Here is a 25,282-nt window from a genome sequence, read left to right as displayed (position 1 = left end):
CAATCAGAGAGTGAAGCATTCTGCACATTGAGGGAATTAGAAGGGGAGATAGAGTCAACAAAGAAATTTATCTCACATGCCTACATAGTGTTAGAAGACGGTCATCCAGTGCAACTGATTGGCAGTAGGTTCAGGACAGGTGGAGTCAGAATTCTAGATTAAATGGACTTTTGATATGATCTAGCAAGACAATTCTTATTTTCCTATGTGAACACATAAACAACGTATTTGATCTTTGCCACTGATAGTCTGCAGGTCACACTTACTTACCAGTTTCTGATAATCCACAGTACTTTCCAATAGAGTTTGTGTTATCTGTTGCCTTCACAGATTCGTCATGCTTCATTGCACTGGACCATTTAAATGTTAAATGCTGGGCTACATTGGCATTAAAACATAGACAAAACATCACTGATCATCAAGTTAGCACCCCAAAGTATCATATACATTAAGAGTGTGCACGTACCTCAGGGAGGGGAGTGGGAGGGGAGCAGGAGCTTTAAGGAAGAAGAGAGCAGGTCCTTCCCTGCTCTCCGCCACCCCATGCATCTTCCTGCTGGGGCGGCACTCACCCCAAGTGCCCACTCATGGCCCCAGCTTGCACAAGGAATCCGTGCATGTGTGGGCACTATTTGCATGGTCAGCATGGTGCTGCTGCTGTGTGTATTTGTGTGCTGGCACTGTGCGTAGGTACTTTCTTAAAGCCCCATCAGGAAGCTGCATGGGCAACAGAGAGAGCAGGTAAGTACAAGTTTTGTAAGTACCTGCTCTCCTTTGGAAAGTGTAAGTATGTAAGTACCTGCTCTCCTTTGTAAATACCTGCTCTCCTTTCTTAAAGCTCCCGCTTCCCACTCCACTCAGTGCCAAACTGGTGTTCAAACCTTGGTTCATGCACACCCTTAATATACATTTGAATATTCATCAGTCGTCATATATAAGCCAGGGGTGTGGGTCTCTCAAGAATAATGAAAAAAGCTTGTTTAGTTACCTGTTGAACTGTTTCACCACCTGGAATATTGAGCCTAAAGCTTTTCTGAGTATAATGCCATTCAGCTGGTTTGAATATTCTTACACGCTAGGTATGGGGCAGGAACAGGATCTCAACCTCTTATTCACCAGGAGTACCTGTCCTGCTGGATGTATGTGCATAAGCATTCTGTTTGAATAGTGCCTGTGTGTAAAACATCTAATGGCTGAACTGCACAGTTAATAACCTGTGTAAAATCTGGGAACTGACCATGCACTTTGGACTTACACGTGTTGGACGTTTTGCATGTAATACTGAAGGTGCTTTGGAGCCCTGTCTTTCCAATTCCCAGCAGAGTGAGGGCTAGATGCATGTAATACTATTCAGATTTGATGTCCCCAAGCGTATAAACAATTGTCCTAGGGATGGAACAGGTGCTCCCAGTGAACTGAGTGTGGAGCCATGATACTGCTCCCCAGTTATGCGCAAATGGTAAGATTGTCCAAACTGGCCACTAGATATTGGGGTTTTGATTTTCATTTGCTATTACTATCTTGAATTCCAGTCTCTTGTTAAGGCAACAGCAAAACTATCACTTAGGGACTATCCATAAATTAAGTCACACTTTTAAAGATCTTTTTGGACCTCTTGTCGCATGATTTTATTCAAATCCCTCCTTTACCACAATTTTCCTGTCACTTCAACCTCCGCACTCCCATGTGTGTGACATGTTTTGTGGATGGTCTCTTAGTTTAGCCAATGAACTATGTGACCCTTGAAAAATAGATTGATTTTTATCAGTGCTGATGGATCCTTTTTTTAATCATGTCAGGCCATCAGCGAAGAATGTGAAAAATTAAAGCAGCAAGTTGAAGAGCAGAACCGGCAAGCAGATGCTGCAGAAGAAGAATTCAAAGAGATGCAGGTTGGTCCTTGATCTGATTAAAATAAGAACTCACTGGAGCATTTGTGTCAACAACTACTTGTGATAGATAAACTTTATTACAGTCTTTGACCAGTACAGAAGCAAGAAGGGTGGGGGGAGCACAAAATCAGGTCTATACAATAATATAGCAACAATAACTCTATGAATATACAGTAGTATAGTAGATTACTCCAGTAGATTACTCATTAGATGCCATCGTATATTCATTGCTATTACACAAAACCGAGCCATGTTGTGAGTAACGTGGGCTTGATGGTCTGATAAGAGAAATAAAATATATGCTTTATCTCCTCTGCCTGGTAGGTCCTTAATCAGGGGTAAAATCAATGATTCACACGAATCCTTATAAAAATTGCAGTATAATAAAATATGACCCACATCCTCTATGGCCTGTGTATTACATGGACAGTAACGTCCAGAATAAGGAATCCCACCATATCTACCATATAAAACTGCTGAAGGCAATATGTCAAAGCGGGCCAGTGCAAATGCTCTACGATATTGGGAAGTTATTAGGGCTTGGCAATAATCAGCTGGCTTGGTGCTAAAAGCATGTCTCTGTGATTTAAGTTGTTTTGGGGCCTTGCTTATCTCCTGTTGCCATTCCATATCCAATATTCTTTGCTTTACAGCCTTTTTTGCTTGTTCGTAACCCATGGATTGCAGCAAGGGAAAAGCCATAAAAGGCGAGCTTTTCTTTAACAACTGATTTCCGCTGTGATTGGAAACTTCCTTCAAGCACCAGTGGGGCCAGACCCATTGGTGAGAATACCACCTTCAGCCAATAGTTAAGGGTAGTAATCCACACTTGAGCTTCCACTCGCGTGACTCCCAATTCCAGTCTTAATGCTGTATTAGAGACACATTTAGGGGCTTGCATACTTGAGCTTAGAGACTTAGATTGTACTGTCTCTATCCGGGCAAGGTTAAAACAAGGGCCCAACTCTGCACCGTATAGTAGCTGCGCCACTACTTTTGCCTCAAATAATTTCAAAACCGCAGGGACATATCGCCCTCCTTTGGTATGATAGTAGGATATAATAGGCGAGGCACTCCTCTGTGCTACTTGTGAAACACAATCTAAGTGTGTATCTCTCCAACCTGAAGAATGGAAGGTTATTCCTAGATAGTTAAAACAGTGTACCTGGTCTATTTTGTTGCCATTGATATACCAACTATTGTCCTTAACTTTTCTGGCAAAGGTCATTATTTTCATCTTTTGATAATTTATCAGCCACTTTTCCTCCTTACAGAATTGCGCAAAGGATTTTAGGGCTCTTCTTAGCCCTACCACAGACTGTGAAAGAATAACCATATCATTGGCATACAAAAGAAGTGAGACATGCCTACAGGTGAAACTCAAAAAATTAGAATATCGTGCAAAAGTTCATTAATTTCAGTAATGCAAATTAAAAGGTGAAACTGATATATGAGATAGACGCATTACATGCAAAGCGAGATAAGTCAAGCCTTAATTTGTTATAATTGTGATGATCATGGCATACAGCTCATGAGAACCCCAAATCCACAATCCCAGAAAATTAGAATATTACATGAAACCAATAAAACAAGGATTGTAAATAGAACAATATCGGACCTCTGAAAAGTATAAGCATGCATATGTATTCAGTACTTGGTTTGGGACCCTTTTGAAGCAATTACTGCCTCAATGCGGCGTGGCATGGATGCTGTCAGCCTGTGTCACTGCTGAGGTGTTATGGAAGACCAGGATGCTTCAATAGCGGCCTTCAGCTCTTCTGCATGGTTTGGTCTCATGTCTCTCATCCTTCTCTTGGCAATGCCCTATAGATTCTCTATGGGGTTCAGGTCAGGTGAGTTTGCTGGCCAATCAAGCACAGTAATCCCATGGTCATTGAACCAGGTTTCGGTACTTTTGGCAGTGTGGGCAGGTGCCAAGTCCTGCTGGAAAATGAAATCCGCATCCCCATACAGCTCGTCTGCGGAAGGAAGCATGAAGTGCTCCAAAATCTCCTGATAGACGGCTGCGTTGACCCTGGACTTAATGAAGCACAGTGGACCAACACCAGCAGATGACATGGCTCCCCAAATCAACACAGACTGTGGAAACTTCACACTGGACTTCAAGCATCTTGCATTGTGTGCCTCTCCATTCTAGGCTTGAGCCCGAAACGTTTCGGGTGGTGGGGGCGATTCGGCGCCGGCGGGGGTAGGGCTTTAAGGGCGGGGGAGAGTGTACTCACCCCCCCCCCGCCACATTTCCCCCGCCGGCGCTCTCGGAATTAGAAGCCCCTCAGGACGGCAGCGTTCCTCCCTGCCGTCCCGTTGCCCCCGTCGGCCGGAAGTGGCCGGAAGTCCCCTTCACGCATGCACCCGCCGTGCGCACGCGCGCACGCGTGCGCATGGGACTTCCAGCCACTTCCGGCCGACGGGGGCAACCGGACGGCAGGGAGGAACGCTGCCGTCCCGAGGGGCTTCTAATTCCGAGAGCGCCGGCGGGGCAAATGTGGCGGGGGGGTTGAGTACACTCTCCCCCACCCTTAAAGCCCTACCCCCGCCGTGCCGAACAGCCTTTCGTGCACATCCCTACTCCATTCTTCCTCCAGACTCTGGGTCCTTGGTTTCCAAATGAGATGCAAAAGTTGCTCTCATCAGAAAAGAGGACTTTGGACCACTGAGCAACAGACCAGTTCTTTTTTTCTTGAGCCCAGGTAAGACGCTTCTGACATTGTTTGTTGTTCAGGAGCGGCTTGACAAGAGGAATACGACATTTGAAGCCCATGTCCAGGATCCGTCTGTGTGTGGTGGCTCTTGATGCACTAACTCCAGCCTCAGTCCACTCCTTGTGAAAGTCCCCAACACTTTTGAATGGCCTTTTCCTGACAATCCTCTCCAGGCTGCGGTCATCCCTGCTGCTTGTGCACCTTTTTCTTCCACACTTTCCCCTTCCACATAACTTTCTATTAATGTGCTTTGATACAGCACTTTGGGAACATCCAACTTCTTTTGCAATTACCTTTTGAGGCTTTCCCTCCTTATGGAGGGTGTCAATGATGGTTTTTTGCACAACTGTCAAGTCAGCAGTCTTTCCCATGATTGTGATTCCCAATGAACCAGACTGAGAGACCATTTAAAGGCTCAGGAACCCATTGCAGGTGTTATGGATTGATTAGCTGATTGGAGTGGGACACCTGGAGCCTAGACTGTTGAACCTTTTCACAATATTCTAATTTTCTGGGATTGTGGATTTGGGGTTCTCATGAGCTGTACGCCATGATCATCACAATTATAACAAATTAAGGCTTGACTTATCTCGCTTTGCATGTAACGCGTCTATCTCATATATCAGTTTCACCTTTTAATTTGCATTACTGAAATTAATGAACTTTTGCACGATATTCTAATTTTTCGAGTTTCACCTGTATGTGCTAATTTAGGCAGTTGGAACTCTTTTTGTCAAGATGGGTTACTACTGAGTTGATATAGTAATTAAATAGTAATGGGACAAGCACACACCCTTGTTTGACTCCTCACATTATAGGGAATGAATCATTTAATTGACTCTGAATGCCACATCTAACTCTCAATTTGGTGTTATTATGCAGCCTATATATCAGCAATAGGAGACATTTATCAATATTAGTTAACAATAGTTACTTCCATAACCTCTCTCTAGGGATGGAATCAAAAGCAGACTTTAGATCTACAAAAGCCACATGAAGTGGGATCTTAAAACCATGTGCATATTTCTCTGCTAGATGTTGCAAAATCATCGCTTGATCTATTGTAGATCTTCCTGGCCTAAATCCTGCTTGTTCTTCAGCTAGAATATTGTTATCTTCTATTCAATCATAGAACTTCACAAATAAGTGCTTTGTATAAAGTTTGCTGATCACATTCAAAAGACTGACCGGGTGGTAGTTGGCAGGATCTTTCCTTTGCCCTTTTTTTAATGGATTGGGACAATAATTGCCATACTCCAGTCTTCCGGGATATGGGTGGATTTATCAATATGTGTGAAGAGTGCTGCCAATACTGGTGCCTACCAGTCAATATGAGAGCCAGCATGGTGCAGTGGTTAAAGTGCTGGACTAAGACTGGGGAGACTCGAGTTCAAATCCCCATTCAGCCATGAGACTTGCTGGGTGACTCTGGGCCAGTCACTTCTCTCTCAGCCGAACCTACTTCACAGGGTTGTTGTGAGGAGAAACCTAAGTATGTAGTACACAGCTCTGGGCTCCTTGGAGGAAGAGCAGGAAATGAAATGAAATGAAATGAAATGAAATAAATAAATAAATAGGAATAAAATCATGACCAGGGGCCTTGTTCCTTGTCAGCTTTCCAATTAATGGCTTCATCTCCCCAATAGATACTGGTGAGCAGTTTGATAGTGTCCACATGGATGGCTCTGCCTCTAGGGACATATGGTCCATGGAGTCACTTTGTTGCATGTATAATTAATGGAAGTGAGATTCCCATACAGTTGCAGATATATGGCATTCCAATTTTCTGCCTGATCTTTGTGTCACGCTATACCAGAATGTGCAAGATTCTCTAGATTTTACTGTACAACCTCTGACAGTTGCTGCCAGCTTTCTTTAGTTGCTCTCCTTTTTAAAATCTAAAAGTAATTGTTTATATTAGCATTTTTTTAACAATAGGGCTTGTGCATTTGTGGCGTCTCCAGTTTCTTTATAATGCCTGTAGAAGCTGATGAGGTCTAATCTGGATAGCGGTTCCAACATCCATAAGGACTGGGTTCTGCGCCTGCGCAGACCATACTTCAGATAGAATTCTCTAACTCCTCACGACACCCAACGACCGGCAGCGCGTGGCTGCAGTACTCTTAAACAGCGGTTATGCATTCCCTTTCCTCAGTTTCTTGTTGACTGCCTAAGCGATCACATCTTCGGGAAACTTTTGCTCCTCAGAGAGATTACTGAATAGATATCTACGACTGACACAGATTTTTACTAACCTTTTTGGACAACCCTCGGCTAAGATGAACTGATTTTAAAAAAGAAAGAAAGAAAGAAAATGACTCGGAACGGACGACGGACCTCCCTGGCAAACGACTCGAAACGGACGACGGCTTTATCTGGCAAACGACTTGGAACGAACACGGGCTACTCTTTGGTAAACTTTGCGGCCCCATAAATTTGACTTGTGTGGCTTTCCTTTGAGTTCAGGCAAGGAAAAGCCAAGAGAAAAAAACACCTTCAAAAGGTGCCACGACTGCCGCAGGAAAATCCCTTCCATGGATGGGCATGAACTTTGCCTGTGCTGTTTAGGAGAGGACTGTAATCTTTCAAGTTGTTCTGTATGTTCTACCTTCAATAAGCAGACTCTAAAGAACAGAGCTGCTCGCCTTAAAGTGGCGCTAATGGAGCAGGCATTGCAGCCTAAGCATCGGGGGACCTCAGACTCGAGACCTGCTGTGACGCAGTCTAAAGTCTCGGAGTCAGCGTCATCTAAAGGCGCCGTGTTGACTGCTTCGGCAGCAAAGCATAACTCGACATCGAAGAAAAAGTCAGAAAAAAACGCCACAACGCCGAGCACCTCGACTTTGAAGGTATCGACTCCTACTGCAGCCCAAGCCTTTAAGAAACCGGAGGGGACCCTACCGGTCTTGAAACGAAAGGGCTCGACTTCGATGACACTGATGATGGGGCTGCAGGAGAAGAGGTTTAAGAAGCACCAGACAAAAGAGGTCGAGACTGCCTCCGAACACACGCCTTCCCCTATGGGGCTTCAGACCTATCGGAGCCCTCGATGCCGGGCAGCCTCGCTTTTACCTGCTCCTACACCAGATCAGTCTCCATTAATGTTTAGACATGAATCAGTAGAACCGTCGACATCGAAGATGCAGCATCAACAAAGCCATCGGCGTTGAAGGCAGCTCCGACACCTAAAGTTGCTACAATGGAGGCTTCGACATTGGAAGCGGAGTCGGCTCCGAAGATGCCTGGGACAACAATGGCTGCAGCAGAAGCTACGAGTTCGAAGACGACATTGACGTCGAGAGTAGCCTAAGATCTTTATATACTGGACAAGTATAGTGAGGAGGGAGCGTTCGAACCCGACCTCGACACCGACGTGGGACAGTATGATACGATGGCGATAATTCATGATGCTGAACTCGAGCCTGTACTGGACCACGAAATGGGCTTTGAAGCTTCACCTCCAACTCATGACATCAGTGCGGAGGACACTCTTTACCACATGCTGCAGTCGGGAGAGACTACGCCCTCTAACACCTTTCAGGGATTCAGGGACACCATTCCAGTCCCAATGACACCATCCTTTACATGTCCCTCTACTCCTACAACAGGCCTTCTGCCCCGGGGAGGGTGGCACAATACCTGCACCATCTCTCCAGAGGAGTATTCTCTCTTCCAACTGTGGCTGTCTGAGAGAGACCAACCGCATTCCCCAAGGAAATTAAAGGAATCAGCGGTGCATACTGCCGCCCCCATAACTTTGCAAAGAATATCTCTCTGCAAGGCGATTGGCCATCGGAACTGATGAAAACAACCGTGAAGATGAGGTCTGTTTCTCTACAAACTACACAACTCCCTCAGAAGGAGGCGTCATCTAGAAGGTCTGTTTCACTCCAGGCGAATCTGCTGGACCACCTAGTTCCCACTCATAGGGTAGATGCCTCTTGGCAGCTCAGCAGCAACATTCCTCCTGCTTCACCACTGCCTTCCTCTTCAGGGGATGATGATGATGATCTGGGTGGCTACTCGTCAGACACAATGGAGCCTGAACCCCCGGAGGAACCCACACTGCCTGATCCAAGTGACGATGTCGCTGCAATTCCTTCTATTTCTCCAAATGAGGAAATGAAGGGATATCACCAGCAGATAGCAGAGATGGCCCGTATCCTTGGCCTAGATGTGAAACAGAAGATGCTGGATTTAGATGATCCAGTGTATAATATGATGAACAAAGCGTCGGGGTTACAACTGGTATATCTACCAATGTTGCCTCATATATCATGGGCAGCGAAGTCTGCTTGGGAAGTGCTCCAGACATTGATGCCTACCTCCAAATGGTTGGAAGTCTTATACCGTGTCCAGGAGGAAGAGAACGAGTATTTGATTAGACACCCCACACCAAACTCCTTGGTGATAGACTCTGCTACAACCTCAGAAGGGGGTAAGTGTCATACGACTCCAGCAGACAAAGAAGGGCACAAACTGGATGTGTTGGGGAGGCGAACCTATTCCACCGCTTGCCTCTCAATAAAAATCGCAAACTATATTGCTTGCCAGGCTAAGTACACCCACTCACTGTGGGAACTTCTTTGTGATCAACGAGCATCTTTGGATCATGAAAGATTTCTGAAGAAGTTTGAGGCAATCTTCTTATGTAGAACTACTACCACAAGGCAACAACTGGCTAACGCAAAACACTTGGTGGAGTCCAAGTCACGTACTCTGACATCCGCAATTGTTCTGCGGCATCATGCCTGGTTCAGGGCCACTCAGCTACAGCAAGATATGAAGGACCGTATTGAAGTTTTACCATTTGGAGGAAAAGGTCTATTCTCGGATGACACGGACACAACCATGGAGCAGTGGAAAAAGTCCAAATTAACAGCACGCTCCTTCACAAACCAGAGGTTTAATACCACTCGATCCCAGTCATATCAAAGGTATCAACTGTAACAGAAGAGACAGGGTTATTATCGACAGCCTGAGCGACGGGATTACAAACGACAATACCAACGCTACAATCGACAGCAGTTTCAGCCTCAGAACAGAAATAGTCAACAAGGCCACAAAAAGGCGGCCCAACAACCAAAGCAGCAGCTTTGATCTGCTACTGAGCCCACTAGCCAACAACATCTCAGCATCATTTCCCCGCGAGACAACCTACACCAACACAAGTGCAAGGAAAAAGATCACCTTGATGCCTGCCGGAAATACCATCAAACTGGCAAGTCATGCTCATGCATGGCACCGTATAACATCAGACCAGTGGGTCTTAAGGATAGTTTCGACAGGCTATGCTATAGAGTTCAGGGAGATTCCTCCTTTCCAGGGGATGAGGTTCACACCAGACACTCCTGTCTTGCGGGAGGAGGTGCAGGAATTACTGCGAAAAGAGGCCATATCACCAGTACAGTGGGCTCGGGCAAACGGGATTCTATTCCCGATACTTTTAGATACCAAAGAAGGACAGAGGAATTCGTCCAATAATGGACTTATGCTGGCTCAATCAATACATCAAAGTACAAAAATTCTGCATGACAACATTGCAAAGCATCCTTCCCCTGCTCCATGAAGAGCAACAGATTGCAACGCTCGACCTCAAGGATGTGTACTTCCATGTAGGCATACAGCAGAACTATCGGACGTATCTACGCTTCACTTTAGGGACACAGATCTATCAATACAATGTTCTACCCTTTGGGCTAGTAATGGCACCAAGAGTATTTACGAAGTGCATGGCAGTCATTGTTGCTCACCTACGGGTACTCGGACTATCGGTTTACCCGTTCCTTGACGATTGGCTCATAACGGCCAGAACCAGAGAGCAATTACTCTCTGACATAGAGATTGTGAAGTCTCTGCTGAGTGATTTAGGGATCCAGATCAACTGGAAAAAGTTTCATGTAACTCCGGTGCGAAGCTTGCAGTACATTGGAGTGCGACTCGATATGCTTCAGCAGATGGCTTATCTACCAGAAGAGCGGTACCTTTGCATCTGCACCCTGGTGCGACGATTCCAAATGACGCCACAACAAAAAGCGAAGTCAATACAGGTTCTTCTGGGCCTAATGGCCTCATGCACCACCACAGTGTCTTATGCAAAGCTAAGGATGCGCAGTTTGCAGCTTTGGTTCCTCCGTCTTTTCCATCCACACTGAGACTGGCAGACCAAACAACTTCTACTACAATGGCTGGTCCTGCTGTCGTTACACTGGTGGACAAAGGAGGCTCATCTCTTGAGGGGGGTGCCATTCAAGACTCCGTTACCATCTTGTACCCTGACGACGGACACGTCCATGCGGGGCTGGGGGGCCCACATGGGGAAGAGAAGGGCTCAAGGCCTCTGGAATAAAAGGGAGGCTCACATGCATATCAACTTCCTCAAACTGCTAGCTCCATACAGGGCTTTGCTCACTTTTCAAGAAAGTCTGCAAGACACAGTACTCCAGCTACAGATGGACAACACCACGGCAATAGCCTATGTGAACAAACAAGGGGGAACTGTGTCACGGGCACTGTGCAACCTCCATTTACAGATATGGAATTGGTGTATTCCGAGAGGTCTCCACTTGCAAGCAATACATATCAAGGGCAGCCTAAACTGCTTGGCAGATTTGTTGAACAGGGAAATAGTGTTGCAGTGACACGAGTGGGAACTACACACGGAGATCCTTCAAGATCTATTTGTGACTTGGGGGTGGCCAGAGGTTGGCGTTTTGGCTAGTAGAGCTAATAAGGATGGCTTATGATTTGCAGAAGGTTACTCCGCCCTCTAAGATTCGAGCACACTCCACCAGGTCATATGCAGCCTCCGCAACACTTCTGTCGGGCATCAGGTTACAGGACATCTGTTTGGCAGCCACGTGGGCATCACACCAGACATTTATCAAGCATTACGCCTTGGACGTGAGATTGGTGGCTGCAGCTGACTTTGGATGGGCGGTTTTGAAAAGGATCCTACCGTAGCTTCATGCACCCACCTCCATACTCTACAGCTTGTGATTCACCCAGTCCTTATGGATGTTGGAACCACTATCCAGATAAACAGGTTGCTTACCTGTAACAGATGATCTGGTAGTGGTTCCATACATTCATAAGACCTGCCCGTCCATCTCCACTGCATATATGGGTGAAGAGAAAGGAGAAGCTACGGTACTTGCCTGTGAGACGTCACTCCTCCAGTTCTGGGATATTTGTAATACCACTTGTTTTGGCTGTAATACTCTCAAACAATTGCTCATACAGCTACTCCTTTCCTCATAATTGGAATTTTGAGCACCTCCTGGTTTCTGTCCATTTGGCATGAGATTGTTACAACCTACTTCATTTGATTTATTCCGTCCTCCGTTCCCTATAGTGGCAAGAGTTTCTGCAAATTTATCAAATCCCTTTTTAAGATTATCTACTTTTGAAGCAACAGCCGTGATTTTTGTACAGACAAGCTCCACTGTGAGCCATTCCTCCTAGCTTATCTCTTGTCTTCTGTCCATCTGCCTCAGTAAACTGTCCAACGAGGGAATAGCAGGAGGAAAAGAAAAATATAGCAGTCCAAACAACCAAAAAAATTCCAAGGAGTCAGATATCCAATAACCAAATAATCCAGCTCACTCTAGGCTGATTAAAATCTTTTCAATGCAGTTTGACCATTAGAGGATGGAAAAACAAAACAAAACAGGAGCTCTCTAATGGAGCTGTTACTCCATTGCCATGTTGGCTCCTCCCCCAACAACTACTTGTGTTAGAGTTAGACTCTCTAAAATAGCTGACCATCTGTCTCTGAGCCTGACAACATTCTTCCACAATTGATAAGCACCCAACGATTACAGACAGGGAAGCTTAAGGCAGGCCCTGAATCCAGCAGAGAAAAAACCCATGGCCAGGACTCAGAGGTGTATGCTCACACATTTTGTGAATGCTCTACACGCCTGCCCCCCAGCAGGAGTTCCTTTTAAAGAAGGTGTTCTCAGTTTTAGCTTCAGGAATTTTGCTAACCCTTTTGATGAAAATCTGTTATCATAGCCCCACCCCATTCCAATCTTACACAGAACAAGTGGAGTTTGTTTTTCTTCTTTAAAGATTTCCTGTTCCCTACTGGAGCTGAAATTGGAATCTGACCCCGCCCTCGTGAAATACCTTTGTGACAACCAAGTGTGTATGTGGAGGAGATAGCTGAGCTAGAACTGTTCTCCCTGATTTTCTGCTTGCAGGGAGGTTGGGTTTTTGTGTTTTGTTTTTGGCCCTGGAGAATGTTTGAAAATGGTCTCTTGTTTGCCATCTGCAGCCTACCCTGCCACCTCATTCTGCTGCATGTGTTAGATCCTGCCTTAGTTGCCAATTAATGACCCAGGAAAATCAACATGGGTATATGACTGGAATACCCTGGAATTCCATTTTGTTGTCTGGTGGTTCTCTCAGGATAATGAGCCAAGAAGCCTGCCTGCATCTCCCCTATTCTGTTCCACCAAGGTTGACTGGGTCCCCGTGAGATCAGAGGTGCTGTGAGATCAAGCTAGAGCACAAAATGGGACCAGGGACTAGTTCTCAGTGCAGTTCAGGATTCGGTGAGCTCCACATGTAGCAATGATGAGGCTGAGTGCCGGGCATCATCTCAGGTATGGGAGGATGTTGTTTCAGGGAGGAGTGGTTTTCAACGGAGCCTTGAAATAGTCCTGCTCCCTGAGCCCTGTCTCTAGCTCTGCCCACTCTTCTGGACAAGTTGTCAGAGCTTCTTTCTTGGGTGCTGGCTTTGACAAGTTTGAGGGGCCTCTGCCCTGGGTGGCTGTCATCAGATGAGTCCCCTGACTCTGAGGATGACAGTCAGGGTGCCGCCTCTAGGCATAGCAGAGGAGGCAGAACCGATGCAACTGAGGCTTCCCACTCTGACTCATCCTCAGAACTGCTCAAATCTCCCCCACCGAGGGGCTTCTGGACCGAGGGTCATCACATCCTACCCACTCCTCTTTCCTTCTCTCCATGTTTGCTGGCTAAATGCAAGGTTTCCTGGTTTCTTAAGTCACCATTTCCCATGTTGTGATACCCTTGCTTAGGACCACTTAAACCAGTGGTTTGGATCTTATGGGAAACTGGTGTAAGAAATCAGGAAACTTTGCATTTAGCCGGGTGTTGGCAGGAGGAGAAAGAAAAAGGAACAGGGAAGCACAGGCTTGGTGACTCATTCATGATTCAACAATCTGTGATGGTTTAAGATTGTCTTGAACCGGGCCTAGTCTATATATTTAATAGTCTAAGGCATACCTATGGCTAATCCTGTGTATGGCAGCTCTTGAGGAAGAGCCTGTGAGAGCAGAAGCACCATGGTGATTGGGCAGTGGGGATTCCATATGCATATAGGGGGGAGGAGCCTGTGATGGCTAAGGTCAGTTTGAATGCAACTGTTACTGGTCGGAAGATGTTCTTGATTGTAGAGAAGAGGAATCTATCTGTCTTTCTGTCTAAAAGGATAGTGGGCAGGGGTCTGCAAAGAGAGGGGTTGTGCGGGAGGAAAGAGCCCTTTCAGGAGAAAGAGACTGCCATTGTGTGAATTAGATGAGGAAACAAGATGAACAAGATCCGTTAACTCAGGAAGGCGGGGGGAGAGAAAGAGAGAGAGAGAAAGGGAAGACAGACAGAGGGGGAAAAGCAACTGGAGGAGAGAGGAGGAGAGAGAAAAAAGATAAAAAAGAAAAAAGGGCGAGGGATGGGCCTGAGCCTGTCAGCGGCCTGAGGGGAACGAGTGGCTATGGCGGCAGCAGCAAGGAAGGGCCCAGTCAACCACTGTTGCTGTTTGGGCCATTGGTGGAAGGAGGCAGCAAGGCAAGGGCCTGGTCAACCACTGCTGCTCCTGTGGGGAGGAGTAGGGCTCCCCGAGGGTGGGGAGGTCTCTGGGGATAGGGGGCTGCAGCTTGGCCAATAAGTTCCAGTAATGCTGCAGCCATGGCCAAGAGGGGTGAAGGGGATGGAGTAAAGGGATGGTGTCACGGCACAGACTTCTGACTCAGAAGAGTCAGAGCAGGAACGGGAGGATTCCCCTCAGAGGCACAGCAACAGGATTTGGCAGGGAGACCAGACTCTGGAGCTGAGGAATCGGAACAGCTGCCAGACATGAATCCTGATCAGGAGGAGTCTGGGATTTCACCTGTCTTGAGAAGACGTCTCAAAAGGAAAGCTTAGTGGGAGACATGCAGGTGCAGGAGACCACAAGAGAGGAAGCAGAAGTGCTGACTCAGGAAAGCCTGATTGGCTGCTGGGTATCTAGTTCAGTTCAGGGGACTTGATTCATTTACTATTTTCTTTGTGAGCCTTTTGTTTTCCTTCATGCAGCTTCACTGCTACTTTCTGTTGACTCACATGGGGAGTGCTGAAGGGGGTTGTAAATCCTGTTGAGTTAGCCGAGCTAACAGATTTACGACAGATGGAGGAGTAACCAAGAAGGGTGAGGGGGATAGAAGCAACCAGATGGAGGAGGAGGAGCAGGAGTGCGGCTCAGATGAGGGTGGAGAGATCTCTGAGGTAAGGGGGTGAGGGGAGCAATCAGGTACTAGCACGCAGATGCTCTGCGCGGGTTAAGCTAGTAAGCTTAAATTTCTGAGGCACTGATAAATGCCACAAGTTGCAGTGTTTGGAAATTGCTTCAAGAGCAGAAAAATGGAGCCTATCTTCACCTTTTGACCAGAGTTTGAGCTTCTGCTGTATTTTTCTAACTCTCTGAAGTGCCTAACATTTCCCTAAACATTCAACATTAAGATAATCTGATTCCAAGTATTCTTCTTCCCCCATGTTGTTTTTTTAATCTTCAGTTTAAAATTGAAACTTTTATTTTAATCAGCCTTTTTTAAGACTGGTGTGGGAGGATTTTTCTCCTATGTTGTATAATTCCCCTTTCTTTATATGACACAAGAAAGTTGAGATGAGAATCTAATCATGTGCTTGAAGAGCAGCGGTCACAACCAAAGTTGCCTCATTGGACTGTGTATTGTATTTATTACATGTTTATCTTGCCCTTCCACAAGAAGCTTAAGGGCAAGTACATGATTTCCGTAACGTTTTTCCTCACAGCAACTCTGTGAGGTAAGTTGGACTGAGAGGTGGTGACTGACTCAAGGTCACTCAGTAAGCTTCATAGAGCCACTTCGGATGATACTGCCAAATTGGCCTGTTGAATCATTTGGGGAGGTGCATGTGCACCCCTGTTTCTCCCGCCACACTGTCCTCCTGCTGAATAATCACGTGAGAGGGGTACGTATACGCTTAGGCATCTCATTGCAGGCCAGTGGCAGGAGCATCCAGATCAATCCCTTGAGAAAGCAAGATGGCGTCGGGAACGAAAATTCCTGACTAAACCACCTGTCAGGGTTTTCATCAATTGTTTGGTCTTATCACCTTCCATCAGCCAGATGAAGGTCGTTATGTGTGCAGGGGTTGGTCCTTCTCCTAGAGGTGGGAGTCTAGGGGGTCTTCAGACCCTGAAAAGTCTGGAAAACCCTGGATGAACATCTGGAGAGACCTTCCTGCAATCATCGGACTGAATGAAGAGAGGCTTTCCACCGCCTAATCACCAACGACCTGCTCTTTTCTTTTTATCTTTACTAATAAATCTCTGAGATGTCCACCGCCGTGAGTTTGGCAGATTTATGGTGTTGTTGTTGTTGTTTCCTTTACTGAAAGTTCTTGCTTACTTTTTGCTATTTTTACTTTGCTGGAGATCTCAGTATTCCAATGCTAACAGCTTTCAGTTTTGTCTTGAAGAACTTTTTGAAATGTCTGATATCCCAGCAATTACTTATTTCTTATTTATTCTTGAACTCTAAATTACTCACAGCATTCATTGGAGATTATTATGGGTCCCCCCCCCATCTCTTCGTGAACCTCCTCCTCCCCCACCTCGAACTTTCCGGCAGACAAGTATTTGCAATGGAGAAGAGGAATGGAGAAGAAGACAGGCTTGGATAGAAGAATGGCTCTTTTTATCTCTTTTGATTTGGTTTTTTCATTTTACTGTTTTTGTAGAACCACATATCTAACCTGTTCATGTCTGTCTTACAAAGCTCTACTTGGACAAATTCTGTTTACCTGCTTTCTGGGAGGATTTGACTTTGACTGCTCTGAAAAGTTCCATTTACAGTTCCTTCTGTTTGCACGGCTGACAAAGTGTTTTATGGCGGAATAATCACCCTTTCATCATTAACTATCTACCCAAGCTCTGACTAGAGAAACGAAAGTGTTGAGAAGGAGTTTGCTGAGACTGTGACTTTACTTTGAAGAATTCCATACCTCCTACTTGGCTGAGCTGGAGTGATGAAGATATATTCCCCATTCCTTATTTTTTGTTTTGTTTTGTTTGTTTATTTGTTTGAATGCTGATCTTGTTATAGATTTGGAGGGATAATTGGTATGGGGAGTGACAGTCAAGACGTGTTTTACTTTGAGATAAATTTAGAAGACTCTAATAGAACAAACCTGAAAGTTTTAATTTTATTTGAAAGTTTACTTGCTTCAGCTGTTTACTGTGTGTGTGTGTATTAATAGAACTACTTGGCTTTCAGCTGCGGTGAGGTCTGTGAGGAAGGATTTCAATTGGAGAGATTTCTTTGCGCAGAAACTTTTTCTTAAGTATTTCAAGGTTACAGTCCTGGCACTGTTTGGTCTCTCCTGTATGAGAAACTGTCTATGGACACTGTTTCTAAGATCTCAAATTAACCCTTTGCTGGGTGAGCGGGTAGATTCTCAAAGCCTCAAAGATTCTAAATGTTGACTCCCACTTTTTTCTCTGATGCTTCTCTCCTTCTCTTTGACTTTTCAAGATATGTGATTAATTCAAGGTTTTATTTATCTATCTATAGGTTTTAACTTTGAGTATAAGCATATACTATACCTCATTAATTGGCTTGTCAGTGTATTCCCTGTGTTCAATGCACTTTCTTCAATGTATTTCTGTACTGCTTCTCCTCCTTTTTTCCCTCCTTTTCCTACCAAACATTATTTAGGGAACTTCATACAGGGTTTAATACTTAAATAGCCTCAGCACTCAAAGTCTTAACCTAAGGAGTTAACACGTATCAGCTTGATTGAAACTGAATATATGTGATTATTTTGGGTTTCATTTGTAGCTGTAACCTGGAGTGTAACTTAATACCAAGCCTTAATACTTGGTCCCTCAAGGCGTTCCCTGTGTTAACTGTCCTTTATATTTTAAACATTAATATTTAGGGAGTTCTAAACAAGGTCTAATATGGGTAACAAGCTAATCAGGAATTAAGTTGCATTGTAGACCCGATGGTTTAATAGACCTAAGGAACTGTCGCATATATCTTCCTGCCTTTCCTTTTTTAGGGACATAATGAGAATGTATTAAGAAGGGGGAATTTAGGGATGAATTGAGAATATCCTTGCAAACTCAATTCTTAGAAACAAAGTGTCGCAACAGTGCAGACATATCCAAATATATGGAACAGGATTATTGGTTTTTCCTAACCACAGGACATTATAGTTTTAAAGGGATAAGAATGACAAGCAGCTGAAGGGTATTCTGCTTCTTCTGTTAGTTTCAGTTTATTATTCCCTCCTCTCTCCCCACGGGCTGTTATGAATACCTGATAATTATTAATAATAATTATTATACTTAATAATAACACTCTGAGAAGTTTAGCTGAATGCAAACAATTGGAAGCAAACTGTGAAGGATTAGATACATGTATAGAGGGGATATTGTATTGCCATTGTCTGACATTTTTTTGCTCCCAGTTGTAGGTTATAAATATCAGTCAAGGCTGAATTTAGTTCCCTCCATTTATCTCTCCAGTATGTTTATTTGGTTTTCATTACAGAGGAGTGGGACTACTAAAGGTTTAGCTGATCTCTGTTCATTATTTTACTATGGTTTTTGTATTCCAGTTTGCGATTGGATGTGAATTTCTTGACTGGTGGATATGTGGCTTTGTATTTATAACACACGTATTACTTTTGGTATGCCAGAACTAGCGTTTTTTTAACTCTTATTTTCCTCTTCATTGGATAATCTTGGTTGAAACCGTTTTGCATACACAGTTGCCCAATAATTCTGAATTTAGGGGGAGTGTTCTGTGAGAGTTTTAAACTCTATTCTCTCTGACGATTAGGTTTTTAGTCAAGCCTACAGACATTAACAAGCCTTCTCTGTATTGCTGTTTGAATCTCCCATGGATTCTTTAGGAGGTAGCCGAATGGTTTTTGGAGGAGAGAGCCAGTATGAAGGGATTGAAGCAATTTAGGGTGTGATTTAAACGCAGAGACATATAGAACTAACATATGTCTTGCCTGAGAGATCTTTCCCCTTTATTGTATTGATATTACAATATTATAAATGGTACTGAAGTGTACTTAATCATGTATATTAGGATATATTTAATATAGATATCTGAGGTACACCTAAAATGACATCTCTGTTTTTGAGCTCTTATTAGTAGGACCAATTTTTATTTAGATTCCTGTACCTGTTATTTATAACATTGAAACTCATGTGGAAGAGAACTGTACAGCATCTTGCTAGTGAAGTCTGCTGCTGTGGTTCCTATTGTAAATTGGTTATCCAGTTGGATAGAACAAGGAATTTAAAATTCTTTGAATTCATTTTCAGTTTGGCTAGAATCATGGATGACCTTTGATCATTTTAGACTGTCTCAGCCCACCAGCTTAACATATAAGTTAATACATTATATCTCTCATTTAATGTTGATGGGACGGAAAGGGCTAGAAGATCCATGATTTGTTTAGGAAATGTCCTTTTGTTGAGTTTTGGAGAATAACACATGATAAAACCTACTTTATTAAACATATATGTTACAAGACTCAGTTATCCCACTTACTGAAAGTTTCAATAAATTTTGTTTCTTATTATTACTTATACAGGTCTTAATTCAGAAGTAGGACAAAATTAGAACAAGGGAACTTATATTCCCCTCCCTATAGAATACAGAATCTTATCAATAATACCTAATATAATTTTTCGTATCTGTGATGCTCAAATCACAGAGTATTGGAGGTGTCTTGCCCTGTGTTCAAAATAATTGTATCATATCTACTTTATATATCATAGTTGGGTTGGCTCTCTCCTCTTCAGACAGTTTGATAGTGGGATGATCAATCACGCTGGGACAGACCTTTTCTTTTCTAATTTCCCCTTGTGGGGTTCAAGATTCTTTACTGATTGCTACAGATGTCTGATGCCTAGTTTAGGACCCTTTAGATTCAACTAACACTATTGTATTTTTCCTTCGTTTTGTTTTAAAGGATAAGACCTTGTATGTAAACTTGTTTGGTCTTGTTGGAGTCTCAGAGATGTAACCTTTCTGTTTCCACTTGTAATACTAATAAAAGCATTTTTTTAAAAAACAAAAAACAAATCAATCCCTTGCTGCGCAAGTTCAGGTTGAGTACTCTGTGTACCACCCTAGCTCTTGTTCTTTGTAACATGTGTAATTAATCCTTGCTGCACAATTAATATCTGTACAAACCTATTGTTTTATCAGAAAGCAATCTAGTGACATAATGTTGGCTACTATATCAAATCATATTTGATTCTTCTCTTCAAAATAATATCTTAGAAACGTAGTTGAATGTGTTGTTTGATCTGTAACCAAAACTGTTTATTTGCACTCAAAAGCCTTTGTTTGAACCATGCCTTGTTCCAAGTAAATTTAACACAGCAATACAATTTGAACACATTTCGTCTTCCTCTTTTTATTGCTTGCTCAGCTTGCATGCTTTATTCTTCAGGTGCCTACAGACACAATTTAAACAGGACTCTCTGCAGTTTTTTTCTCTTGCAGAGCAAACCTACCCCAGCCTTCAGATTGCCTGCCTTTAAAAATAATAATAATAATAATAAATAATACAAAAAGCAGCTCTACTGGGAACAGCCTATATTCTGCGACGATATCTATGACAATAAAATTCAGCCATCCCAGGTCCTTGGGAAGAACTCGATGTCTGGATAAAACAAACCAGTCAATAACACCTGTCTGACTGTGTAAACAAGAAATAATAATTAATAATAATTTTTAAAGTGGAAGATGAGCATAAATTCATTTGAATGTTTGTTGCTTCAGTATTTTTAAAAGAAAACATCTATTTTGACAGAGCTGCAAATCTACTCCAAGGTTGGAGGTGGGAGGTGGGTTTGTGATGTTACAAGTACCAGCCAATCAGTGATGTACACAATGGGCCTCTAATGCAAGCGAATAGTACTGGTTTTCCTGGAGCTCATTGTTGGACAGGGAATTGAACATCTGCATACAACACAATGAATATACTTCCATGGTGACTAGATTACTTGAACTATGTATGTCTATACAGAACTTGAATCTGGTGTTAGAATTTTGCAAGATTGACTTTTTTGTGACATGGACAATGGAGGACTTATTCAGTCATATGTTCATAGCCTTGAAGATACACTACTGAAAATGTAGTCTCTAGAGGGTTGCTCATAAAGCCGGTTTTCAAGCTGTATAGAACTTGTTATATTACCTTCTGATGGGGCAGGTGATCACTATACGCACACCATACCACTTTTCATGGGTCTGGTTGGTCCCTTTTTGCCCTCTATCCATAACAGAAACCCAAGTATTAGAGAGATTGAGACTCAATGGTGCAAAATGCATTTATTCAAAAAATCCTGAGCTTTCTCTATGATCTCATTCCGTTCCAGATTCCAGGTAGTAGATCAAAAGCCCTTTATGTACCTCTGCTACTATTTAATTTGTAATTTTATTTTGTTGTTGTTAGGCTGTGAAAAGAGATCTTTGTACAAAACTGGACCTTGCCATGGATCAGGTGACTGAAAGCAAATCAGCCCTGCAAAAAAAAGAGGAGGAAGTGGCACAATTGAAAAAAGAACTTACAAGGTTAGGATTTTTCTGGTTGGTTAAATCTTGTGATGGTTAAACAGACTAACTACAATTGAATGTAAGGAACAGCTAGAAGGTCATTTTATACTTAACTGGAATATTTTTATTAGTTTTTGGAACAAATACAAAATAATATTTAATTTTTGATTATGCCTGTTTTTATTGAGAAAATGGGGAAAATTAAACCACAAAAGCCTAGGATTTCACTTACTTTTTTTCCTGTTGACATGTTTTTTGAACTTTTTGAGTGTAAATCAGTACACCAATACTATCAAGCTGTTCATCAAAATATCTAGAAAGCACACAGGCTGACATCCTGACTAAATTAATCAACAGGAATCCCATTGAAATTAATAGGACAAGTTAGTCACGACTGGGGGGGACGGGGACGAATACAACATTAGCTAAATGAACTGCTCCCTCATGGTAAGACTGCTTCTGTCCTTAGTGTAGTATACCTCCCTCCTTCAGTTCATTGGGTTGATTAGGACGATACTCCATCTGGTGGCCCAAGCCTACATGATAAAGATGTGTGCACTCCATGAGTGTGAATGTTCTTCCCCAGCTCCCAGCATATGGAAGTGCCTTTTCCTAATCGTATGATGGGGCTGTTTGAACTGCTCCTCAACACATGGCCCAAATAGTAATATTTGTGCAATATATAGAAGTGTGGTTCAGATGAACTGTTCCCCCAGTGCATTTAGGGAAAGATGCCCCTGTGCACTAGGAATACCATGAAGGACATGCACTCTTGTGGTGTGCACCCATCTTTACTGTAAATGAGCAGATAGTGGATGAAGTATCATCTGAACTGGCCCTTTGTTTTAGTTTAAATCTGAAGGGAGAAGGCCTTTTCTGTTGGCTTGCTTAAACTCTAAACCTGGGAGGCCCACATTATTACCTCCAGTGTATTGTCAAAACTGTGTATTGTCAAAACTGTTCTGGCAGGTTTTGAACCTGCAGGAAAATTGAGTATTTTAACACAAATATTTTAAAGTAGTTTAACTATTTTATTTTATTGGTTGAGAGCCTTCTAGAGGAAGTTTCCTATCAATTATTATGGGAAGACAGGATATAAATTTTCATAATAATTACATAAACTGTATCACAGTGAATATTGGGTTGCATTTTTGGCTGTAACCCTTATGTTTAAATTCAAGTTGACAACTGTGATAGCATACTGGTGACCATTGTTTGGCAGAAATATACACTCATATGAACTATAAATATACACTCATATCAACAGGAGAGCTGGTCTGGTGGTAGCAAGCATGAATTGACCCCTTTGCTAAGCAGGGTCTGCCCTAGTTTGCATTTGGATGGGAAACTACATGTATGAACACTGTAAGATGTTCCCCTTAGGGGATGGGGCCGCTCTGGGAAGAGCATCTGCATGTTTGCATGCAGAAGGCGCCACGTTCCCTCCCTGGCATCTCCAAGATAGGGCTGAAAGAGACTCCTGCCTGCAACCTTGGAGAAGCCCTTGACAGTCTGTGTTGACAATCCTGAGCTAGATAGACCAATAATCTGACTCAGTAGAAGACCGCTTCCTATGTAACTTTTTCTTCTGTATTGGAAAATTAATGAGAACTAGAGACAGCTTTGAAGTATAGCTCTGTTGTGTTAGAACAACAACATTAATACTGCTAATTGAGGTAAGGCTAGTAGCAGAAAGACTTGAAGATCATTAATTGTGTTTAAACAGGGCCCAGAAGGAAGTCAACAAAGCAAATGAGCAAATTCAGGACTACTGTGAGAAACTCAGCAAGATGAGAACAGATCAAGATAGCAACGAGCAGAAGTTATTGGCTGAATTAGATGACCTCACGAAAACAAAGCAGTTCCTTGAAGAACGGTTAATTGAACTTCTCAGGTTGGTAGATACAGGGGGCCCTCGTAATTCACGGGGGTTCTGTTCCCACCTACAACTGCGGATAACGAAACCACAAATAATGAGACGAGTCTATGGGAGCTAGGGGGTTGGGTTCCAGTGCCCCACAATATGGCCAAAAACCCCACCAAAAACCCAGGAAAAAAGCAGAAACAAAGATGGAGCACAATCACCTCAGCTCTCCCACTGTCCAGGTGCTCCAGGAGTGCATAATCTTGGAAGTTTTCCAACCCCACAGTTCAAGTCCAACACTTAGCAGCACAAACCCCTTCCCTGACTGGTTGGTAGGTTGGCCAGAGAGGCAGTACAGAATTTGTTTCAGTTCAAGTAAACACACGGGGCAGTTCCCCCTCACCCCACGCACACAGACACAGACACACACAGACACACACACACGCCCCTGGCCTGACTGGTTGGTAGGTTCGCCAAAAAGACAACACAGAATTGGTTTCAGGTCAAGTAAACACATACAGGGGAATTTCTTCACCCCACTTCTCGAGTTTGCAGCTCTCCATCTCTCTCTCTCTAGTCCCTGGCCTACAGCAGCAAAAATCAAGTTTAGAAAGCAGTGGAGTTCCTTCACTCTACTGCTGGAGTTAGCGGCACTCCATCTCCAGTTTTCTGCTTGGAGCACAGATTACATAGCAGAAGAGGCAGACCTACTGATTGCCGTCGTCATCATCCTCTTCCTCCTCTAAGTCATGGAAAGTGGAGGTGTCACTTTCTGGTGATGACGGCCACTCCGCAGCTGTGCTGGTGGGTGTAGCTACCTTTGCAAAGTGGCTGGAGATGGTCGTCTGCTTCCCCATGCTTTGTAAATCCCAGTATGTGTCCTTGTAGGGTTGCAAAGCACCCTCCAGCTGCCTTTTGAACTTGAAGCTGCGCTCGATCAGGGGATCAAGTTCAAACACTTTGTCCTCCAAGCCAGGCCCCAGCTGCAGGATCTCAGAGAGCCCCTTTGTGGTTACGGGCTTGGGGAGTGTCTCTTCCTTTTTCTTCTCTCTCCCTGCCCATTCTCAGGAGCTGCCTGGATGCTCTCCTCCAGTTCTTCCTTTCTGAGCACCTCCTGATGGGATTGGAGGAGTTCCTCCACCTCATGTGGCTGGATGTCTTTCAGGCCTTCATCAACGGTGTGCGCAAGGTTGGCAGTCTGCTGCACCTCATCAGCTACAGAGGGAATGGCTGCAGTAGATGAAGAGGTGATTGCCCTAGGCCACAACTCCTTCCACATGTGTTCCATGTGTAGGGCTTGATCTCTGCAAGCAATGCCACGATGTTCTCAATGCAGTCTGCAATGCTGTAGCTCCTCCAGCAATCGCTGACCGAAATAGAGGCTGAATCAAGGTGGTGGTGTTGGGCAGCAAGAAGGCAATCTCCAGGTGTGTGCACTGCAGGGTCTTAGGATAGCCAGGGGCATTATCAAGCAGCAAGAGGACTCTGAAGGCCAGGTTCTTGGAGGCCAGATTTCGTTGCACTTCATGCAGAAAACAGTTGTTTAACCAGTCATAGAAAAGGGTTCTGTGCTTGGTACAGGAGCATGAGCTTGACCATGTAATCCCCTGCACATAACAGCAGAGTGAAGCAGTACTTGGCCGCCTTGAAACCTGGAGCAGTTATTTCTTCTTTGCTGATGAAGGAGCAGGATGGCATCCACTTCCAGAATAGGCCTGTCTCATCCACACTGAAGAACTACTCAGGTCTGTACCCTCTGGACTCAATCAGCTGCTGGAACTCTGCTGGAAACCTTTGTGTCACCTTGTGGTCCCCGGATGCTACTTCCCTTGCCAGCTTGCCACTGTGGAGGCTATAGTGGTGCTTGAATCTTTTGAACCAGCCCTTGCTCACCTGGAAACTGCACTCAGCGCTTTCGGATGCTTCCATGGCTTGACTGCCTTCTGC

General features: G+C 44.0%; 1 protein-coding gene across 8 annotated transcripts in view; it reads left to right on the top strand.

The window, feature by feature from the left end:
• Positions 1-25,282, top strand: part of FYCO1 (FYVE and coiled-coil domain autophagy adaptor 1) — a 118,679-nt gene that overhangs the window by 44,376 nt on the left and 49,021 nt on the right. For all 8 annotated transcript variants that reach the window (XM_053259589.1, XM_053259588.1, XM_053259592.1 and 5 more), the window contains 3 exons: positions 1,800-1,892; positions 21,371-21,489; positions 23,198-23,365. In XM_053259589.1, coding sequence (XP_053115564.1) covers positions 1,800-1,892; positions 21,371-21,489; positions 23,198-23,365 — 380 coding nt within the window. The remainder of the gene's footprint in view (positions 1-1,799; positions 1,893-21,370; positions 21,490-23,197; positions 23,366-25,282) is intronic.

This window comes from Hemicordylus capensis, chromosome 6 (assembly GCF_027244095.1).
Source record: "Hemicordylus capensis ecotype Gifberg chromosome 6, rHemCap1.1.pri, whole genome shotgun sequence".
Lineage (NCBI taxonomy): Eukaryota > Metazoa > Chordata > Lepidosauria > Squamata > Cordylidae > Hemicordylus > Hemicordylus capensis.
The sequence above is the reverse complement of the archived record's forward strand: the minus strand, read 5'-3'. Positions and strand labels throughout refer to the sequence as shown.